The 8,792-nt window shown below is 50.9% G+C and overlaps 1 protein-coding gene across 1 annotated transcript in view; it reads right to left on the bottom strand.

Moving 5' to 3' along the window:
- Positions 1 to 8,653, bottom strand: part of LOC101846326 (serine-rich adhesin for platelets) — a gene marked incomplete at both ends in the record, with an annotated part of 18,172 nt that extends 9,519 nt beyond the window's left edge. Inside the window, 3 exon segments of the mRNA XM_013090402.2 lie at positions 1,496 to 1,600; positions 1,951 to 7,816; positions 8,554 to 8,653. Of these exon segments, the coding sequence (XP_012945856.2) occupies positions 1,496 to 1,600; positions 1,951 to 7,816; positions 8,554 to 8,653 (6,071 nt within the window).
- Between the last annotated feature and the right edge of the window lie 139 nt (positions 8,654 to 8,792).

Here is an 8,792-nt window from a genome sequence, read left to right as displayed (position 1 = left end):
TCAATGTTTGAGCTAAGGCAGTGGAGGATCTTGTCATTATATTAGTGTTTGAGCTAAAACAGGGAAATATCTTGTCAGTATGTTGATATTTGAGCTAAAACAGGGAAATATCTTGTCAGTATGTTGATGTTTGAGCTAAAACAGGGAAATATCTTGTCAGTATGTTGATGTTTGAGCTAAAACAGGGAAATATGTTGTCTGTATGTTGATGTTTGAGCTGAGAAAAGAAAAGATTTTGTCAGTGTGTCAGTGTTTGAGCCTAGAGAAAGATCTTGTCAATACGTTAGTGTTTTAAGTTAAAACAGAAAGATCTTGTCAATACGTTATTTGTGTTTGAGCGTCTGTAAAAGGGCAGCTTGCTCTAATTGATTCCCAGGAAGCTGACAGTGTTTCAGAATGTTTCAGGGCTTGTTGGGGAATAAAACGTTGTCAAGTGTAAAGTGCTTAGACCCAACTTTTGATCAGAGACATATACCATGTAAATGAAACCTGTTGTTATTGTTGTTGTTGTTGTTATTGTTATTATTTTTAAAATTTTATTATCGTTATTGTTGTTGTTATTATTACCATTATTATCATAAGTGCTGAAGATTAGAGGTGTTGGAAGAGAATAACATACAAACAAAGAAAAGGAAGAGATATATGAACAATGGATGCTTGATGGGAAAGTAGGAGTGAACCATATCAGAGCAGCATCTGCCAACCATCCATTATATTGAGGTGCCCAAGTTCCATTTTAGTAAGAGTGTTACAGCTGTTGTAAAACAATTAGGTCATATATATGAGGAAGATTAGAAATGTTACCAGCGATTAACATACACGCAAAAAAAAAGGAGGAGAGATAAGGGCGATAGATGTTTGATAGGAAAGAAGGAGCAAACCACACCAGAGCACCCGCCAACCACCGGAAAGCAACGTTTAACTACTTGAAGAAGGAGAAGGAGAAAGAGGAGGAGGACGAGAAGGAGAAGAAGGAGAAGAAGAAGAAGAAGAAGAAGAAGAAGAAGAAGAAGAAGAAGAAGAAGAAGAAAAACAGCAACACCTTCGCTATCCAAGAGACACAGTGGCCCAGGCAAAAACCACGCTCCTCAGGGCTCCAAACAGTTCGGAAGGATAGGCTACCACACAAAATAACAACAACAACAACAGCAACAACTCACAGGACTAGATTGACTAGGCAGGCCCCTACGGCTGTTGAACAACAACACCACCACCAACAACAACACCAACAACAACAACAACACCAACAACAACAACTCACAGGACTAGACTGACTAGGCAGGCCCCTACGGCTGTTGAACAACAACAACCACAACGACACCACCACCAACAACAACAACAACACAAAAACCACCACCACCACTACAACAACCACAACAACACCAACAACAACAACTCACAGGACTAGACTGACTAGGCAGACCCCTACAGCTGTTGAACAACAACAACCACAACAACACCAACACCAACAACAACTACAACACCAACAACTCACAGGACTAGATTGACTAGGCAGGCCCCTACGGCTGCTGAAGATCATGGAGGCACTCCGGGCGGCCATCTTGCGCAGCCCACCGGCGCCATATTTATCACAGTTTTGCTGTAAACCCCCACAAGTTGGGGAGAGAGAGAAAAAAAAGAATAAACAATGTATTAAATACTAATATATAAACATTCATGTAACACCATATTTATCACAGTCTTGCTGTAAACCCGCACAAGTTGGGGAGAGAGAAAAAAACAGAGTGAACAATTTTGTTTTAAGTAATTGTTTTCAGCACTTGCAACAGAAGTGCCAAAGACTAGAGGTGTTACAAGAGAGTAACAGACACAAAAGGGAGGAGGAGATTTCTCGATTACCCACTGAATAAAAGAGACATTTTGATCTTCTTACTTCCAAATGACCTTCTAAATAAAAGTGACATTTTAATTTCCGTCTTTCCCAATTACCTGGTGAATCACAGATGAGTTGTAGGCAGGTCTCTGCCCCTGGCACTGTCCCTCCAGGTCCATCCCGCTGGGCGTGGACACCGTGCGCTGTGGAGGGGCCGAGCTCCAGCCCGGGAGAGACCCGCGGAGGGACGGGGAGGTGGGCTCAGACTTGAGGTCAAAGGTGAGGACGTCGTCGTCGTCGTCGCTGCTCCCAGCCCCCCCACCACCACCACCACCACCTCCTCTACCGCCGCCGCCACCACTACCACCGTTGAGGATCATCTCGCCGCTCTCCCCTTCGCTGAGATGGCGCTGCGGTAGCGGCCTCAGAGCGGTGGCAGCAGTTGTCTCCCCTTCCATCGAGAGGCTGATGGAGCGTGGGATTCCCAGGGGAGGGGCGGCGGCAACGGCGTGTCCGACGGCGAGATCGGAAGTAGGGGAGGTAATCATTTGGCTCGAAAGACGGGACCTGGGAGACGGGGTTGAAGAAAGGACTGCTTCGTCTTTACTCCCCGCACCTCCTGCACTGAGCGACGAAAACGACGACACTTCTGAAGAAGACGAAGACACTTCATCGAGGTAAAACACCACATCCGAATCGTGGTGGCATCCATTCTCGTCGGCCCGCACGTTCTCCTTTCCGACGTGGCGCGAGGTTACAGAGAAGTCTCGCCTCCTCCGAGTCCCCTTCCCGTTCTGAGCGACTCTCGTCTCATCGGGCGCGGCTACGCCTACGTCTTTCCTGTCCCGAATCGCCGAGGTAGCCGACGTAATGGCGTCCGAACTCTTCGAAGGAGAAACCCCGTTCCTGCACTCCGACCTCTCGACTTTCATGTCAGCGAGACACGCGGCGCTGCTCGACAAAGGACTCCTCTCGTCCGATCCCGACTTGATTTGTTGGGACGAAGACCTTCCCTGCTGCTGCAGCGGGCCGTACGAGCACTCGAGCTGAGGTAAGGAGCCAAGGTCAAGGCCCTGAGAGGTCAGATGAAGGTTAAGGTCGGTCACCAGAGGGGGCCCGGCAGACGAGAGAGGGGACTGGGAGACACCGTTGACGAAACCGTTGCTGCTGCTGCTGTCGCTGCTGCTCTCCCCTTGGTACAACCCAGCAGCCGTTTCTCTCTGCACCAGAGCCGACACACGCTGAATCTGGGGACGTAACTCCTGTTCCGCTTGACCCAATGAAGAATCAAACCCGTTCTGCACGCGGAAAACCACAAGGGGCAGCTTCTTTTCGTCACCGTCGTCATTCACAACGTTCGCGGAAACTTCTGACGGAAGACCACGCGGTACATTAACATCAGAACCTTCTCTCTCACCAGTCGCCACCACCGAGCCAGCAACGTGACGAGATCGCAAACTCGATGAGGTGGACATATCCTCCTCAATACCGGCACCACCACCACCACCATCATCATCGACATCATTGTTCAAAACTTGTTCACTTTTCAAACTAATGAGATTTGACACAGGGCTTAAAACCGCACGACCCTCGGCACAGGACTCATGAGGGAGATTAGAGGGAGCGCGTAATTGCATAGGAAGAGAAGAAGACGAAGAAAGGCCCGCATTATCCGAAGGAATGTCACGTGGACCATCTTTGTCAGAGCTGCCGCCAGGGACGCCAGATGGCGTTGTTGTTGTTGTTATTATTGTTGTTGTTGTTGTTGTTGTTGTTGTTGCTTCTGCTGAAAGACGAAGAGGGATTCCAGAGTTTTGCGACAAAGATTGCGCATCATCGCGCTGCACATCTCCTGCCGAAAAAGGATGGGCGGTCGAATTCTGCGCAGCCAGCCCAAACAAACGATTGGTGGTGGTGGTGGTGGTGGTGGTGGTGGAAGCGTCCGAAATAAGATGACTATTCAAATTTGCCGACTCCGACGACAAAGAATGATGTTCTGTACCTTCGCATAAATAGAAACGGTCCAAACTTTCAGTATCCAAATTCGAACACGCGTTATTTGTCTCGTCTGGATATACATTAAAATTGCTAGAGTCGTCCCCCTTTTCGGATATAGAGGCACAATTCGTTGCTATGGAAACACCGGGTGGGAGGGCAGCTGGATCTGTTGCTTTGGATTGAGATTTCTGTTCGGCCCTACCGCCGCGGTCAAGAGACTCTACAAAGGGGGGACGATTTACTGGATGTTTCAGACCGGCGGATTTAATTTGTGGTCCGTCCTCCAATTCATCACCAAACACACAAGAGTGGGGGCTTTTCCCGACGCTTTCATCCGACTTTGGCACCAGCCCACTCGTATTGTCCCATTTCTCCGCACCGCCACTCTTGTGTGTGTCACATGCCACAACAGGAAGTGGCGTCTTCAAAGAGTCAGTCTTTAAATTGACTTGCGGCTCATCGGTGTAGAGGTACGAGGGTACATCGGCTGACGTGGTTTCGCTGGGCAAGATGCTGTGTGTGGCAGAGACGACTGTTTCTGTCTCAGTCTGCTGGTGACAGACACTAGTGGACGGGAATGAGGAGGAGGAGGATGAGGAAGAGGGGAAGGGGGTATAGGAAGAGGAGGAAGAGGGGAAGGAGGTAGAGGAGGAGGTAAAAGAGGAGATAGAGAAGGAGAAGGAAGAGGTAGAAGTAGAGGTAGAGGAGGATGGGCAATGGGCGGAGATATTCATCACTGGCGCTTTTATCATTGAGGATGTGGACGAAGATGAGGAATCTGAGGAGGAGGAGGAGAGGCTGGGGGACACTGGTGAGAGGACTCGTTGAGGACGAGGAGGGCACGAGATGGCAAGTTGTCGGGAGGAAGATGGTTCAGACTCAGCAGTAGGATGCTCTGCTTGGAGAGGCGTACAGCTTTGGAGGTCACTGGGGTAGGAGGGAGGCCGAGGGTGGGGATGTAGTTCCGTCGTGTCAGAAGTCGGCGAAGTGACGGCAGCTGTACGGAGGATGTCAAGGTCACATGTGGTGGCCGACTCGTCGAGAGATCTCCTCGTCTCTTCAAGGTCAGAGCTGATGCTGGTGGGTAAGTCGTAAGTCGCGGCGCTCTTCGGCCCCTTCTCGTAATTCAACTGTCGTCGGGCAGAACGCACGGGGTCGGTCACTGATGACCTCTGTCCAGACATCAGGGAAGAAGGCAACCCTTGACCGACGTCCCCACTACCGGGGACCACATCACGAGCTTTTGCTGCTCCACTCTGACCTCCACCGTCATTTTCCCACCGTCTAGTTCCTGCCAACCCCAGCTCATCTTTTCTCTTGACCTCGACGGAATTCTCATTTCTCACCCTCGAACAAAACTCTCTTTGAAGAGAAACTACCCCAGATTCCTTACAGCTTACTCCATTGACCACAGCGCGGATATCACATTTTGCTGACAGTTCTTTCTCCTCACTCGACATTTTTTCCTTTTCAACGCTGTCGGAAACAATCAAACCCAAACCACTATCATCGTCACACGCTGCAGAAGCCGTTGAAACATCGACGCATTTCTCTGCCCCGCGTGTTTCATCGGAGCTCACCACCTTCAAAGATGTCCCTCCATTGCTCACAATCTTTTCAGGTTTTCTCCTGCGGGCGTCAGTATTCCCCTCACATTCTGCAATTCCTTCATCTCCGTCTTCTCTGTTTCCTCTGCTTACCTCGATGTCTGACCCACTTTTCTCCGCACTCTCGTCGACGTGACTCATCTCGGCCATATGCGACAGATAGCGCCCAATACCGTCCGGACCTAAGGCGTCGGCCATTTTGGAGGTGAAGAATTCCGTCTCGAGAGCTTTTCCAAAGTCGATGCATTTCTGACCGCTGGAGCCGTGAGAGTGAGGGACGTCGTAGGAGAAGAGAACTTTCGGCGAGTGAAGAACGTTGGAGCTAAAGGTCTGCTCCACTTGCTTGAAGGTGTCCGTTTTCGCGTCGTACGACACCAAGGGCAGCAAATTCTCCTCAAACATCCTCCGAGAAGTCGGTGGCAGTTCCTCCGATTCCGCTAAACCAGAGTCCGCCTCGTTTTTCGTCATGGAAAGCTCGTCTGTCCGACTTGTGGCTTCGTAGGTCGATTCAGTGTCATCGGAAAAGACGTCCTTCGTGTGAAAAGGGAAATGATCTGGAAACTCCTCCGACGCGTCACTGCAGTCCAGATTCTCTAGCGTATCGTCGTGACCTACTTCCCGACCGTTCTGAGATTCTGTCACCCGACCGTCGTCTACACCGACCCAAGTGTTTGAGTTCATATCCGATCCGGAACTCCCGCCAAACGAACTCTGACCCGACAGAAAAAGGTGCTGCTTCATGTTGCGTTCGGCGATTGACCGCCCCAGCGAGTCGGCCGCGGCCCGAGCTGACCGTGGCGTGGAGTCAGGGGAAGCGACTGGGGTACAGTCTGAGTCCACATCCAGGTCGGAGACAGACACCGTCAGGGGGGACAACTCGCGGAGTTTCGTCACCGCCGTTTCCGGCATCTCCGGCAGCCTCGGCGAGGCGTGGGGACAGTTTGCATTCACATCCACAGAGGCGTTCCACTCGTTTCTCTGGCCAGTCAAATCAGCCGGTCTCTTTCCCGCCCCCGACACCAATCGGAGCTTCTCCGTCTTCCCCTCGTAAAATTTCCACCAGCTGTCATTTCTCTGCTTCTCCGAAGACGAACCTACGAGCGCCAGACGCTCCGAGAGTTTGCGGATAAACTCCTCTTCCATCTCGTCTTTCTGGGCTATTTCATCTTTCTTCCTCTCCGTACTAGACAACGGCTTATCATTTCGGAACCAACTTCCACCCGAGGCATCAGATTTCGGGGCCACTCCTGACGGGCTTTCAATGTCAAGGCCATCGTTCTTGACCCCAAGCCTCTGTCCCAAAAGGCTCAGTCTCGGATCACGCAGAGGGTAAGAAGATCGCTTCTCCCAGAAGTTCGTCTCATCTCGTTCCTCGAACTTGGAAGATGAAAAATTCTCCACCTCACACCGCGCAACCACTCCCTTGGCAACCTGGGATTTCATTTGTTCGATTCTCAGATCCTTCTCTCCATCCTTCTTCAGCAGCCGACTCGACCTTTTGACCCTGGCCGCGACCCCACCAGATTTGGCCTCCAGCTCACACCCATCCCCCGCGGCTGCCGTCATCTCAAACTGCTTCCTGCCCGGCCTGCTCGACGGTTCCATCCCGAAACTGAGCGCGTCGAGGCGGTCCAGGTTTCGGAAATACACATCCGAGGATCCCTCGTCCGCGTTCTTCTTGATCCACTGCTTGGATGGCCGGATGGAAGGATGGCTGTTGTTCAGAAACCCGTTCCCCGAATCGGATCCCGAAGTGCGTTCCGACATGACATCATCACCCAACCTGCTGCCAATGTTTGCTCCGTTCGACGAAGTGCCCGCCGAACTCTTTCCGTAAGTCGAGACGAGAGATTTTTCCAACATCGCTGCCTGGCAAGAAGAGGAACCCATGTTGCAGTCACCTCTGACGCACGCCTCGGACAGCAAAGATTTCCTGGTCCTACTCAAATCCGTCCCCGAAGACAGCTCATACTTTTTCGGCCGCACTTGAAAACTGCTGGAGGTATACGCACTCTCCACCACCACCCCTCTCTCCGACTGCTTCGCCGAGCTACCATTAGCCGCCTCGGAACCACCAAACTTTTTGACCACATCCGCTTTCTTCCTGCCGTCACGACCCACAATTCCCGAGCGTCTGTCTCCCTTCCCGTCATTCTTCGGAAAGACAACATCCCGACCCACCGCCAACTTGGCTGTGGGGCCCTCGCCGGAGGTGGTGGTGGTGTTGGCGCAGTGCAGAACGGGAACCGAACCCTGGCGGCGCAGAGACTGGACCGACACCAGCACGCGGTGGTGGCTGGTGAGGCACACTGGGAAGGTGTGCGGCTCTGGGGGGCTCTCAAACTCGTTGCTCATCTCGTCGCCCGGGGCGCAGATCCTGGGGGAATAGAACAGTTCACAGATATGTTTTACCGATGGCTTTTTACAGTTTTAGTCATTAGAGTTTTATCTATCAGGAGAAGAGAACAGTTCACAGATACGTTTTATTGTTTTAGTATGGGGTTTTTACGGCGCTCGCAACTGCATAAGGTCATATGAGCGCGCGAAACCAGTTGGTTTTTCCTCAACGGTTCATTTCTCAGCTTGATACTGGTCATCAATTTTTTCTATATGTTTTAGCAGTGTCTTTTTATAGTTTAAGCAATTGGAGTTTTATCAATCAGGAAAAATTGAGGAGTTTTTTTAACGTGATAGTAAAACACGACGTATGGATAGGGTAAAGTGCAACGATTGCAACACCAACGATGTTTTGTTTTTGTATGACAATTCCTCCGTAGTCCGGGTAGAGACTTATTTGAAATAGAACGCCCCTTTTATTATCTGTTTATCAGAGAAGCCACACACACACGTACACGCACACGCACATACATATATATGTACGCGCACATGCACACACACACGTATGCCCACATGCACACACATACACACACACACGTACACGCACGCACACACGCACACACATACACGTACGCACACACACACATACGCCCACATGCACACACATACACACACACACATACGCGCACACACACACACGTACACGTACGCGCACACACACACACGTACACGTACGCGCACACACACACATGCGCGCGCGCCTAAACACACACGTACCTGTAGGCGAGCAGGGAGGGCAGACGTCCGCCAGAGGTGAAGAGCCAGGAGCTGATCTGAGAGAAGTGAAGGAAGGAGCGCACCGCCTGTAGCAACATGCCTGGGCCCAGGCCTTCCTCTTGGCTGTGGGGGAAACACAGTGGGTTTTTTAGTTTTAGTAGCGTTTTTTGTTTGTTTTAGTAGCGGGTTTTTTTGTTTTAGTGGCGTTTTTTTTGGTTTTAGTAGCGTTTTTTTTTTTG

The sequence above is a fragment of the Aplysia californica genome, unplaced genomic scaffold (genome assembly GCF_000002075.1).
Source record: "Aplysia californica isolate F4 #8 unplaced genomic scaffold, AplCal3.0 scaffold01262, whole genome shotgun sequence".
In the NCBI taxonomy this organism is placed as follows: domain Eukaryota; kingdom Metazoa; phylum Mollusca; class Gastropoda; order Aplysiida; family Aplysiidae; genus Aplysia; species Aplysia californica.
Note: the sequence above shows the minus strand (reverse complement) of the source record. Positions and strands in the feature narration are given on the sequence as shown.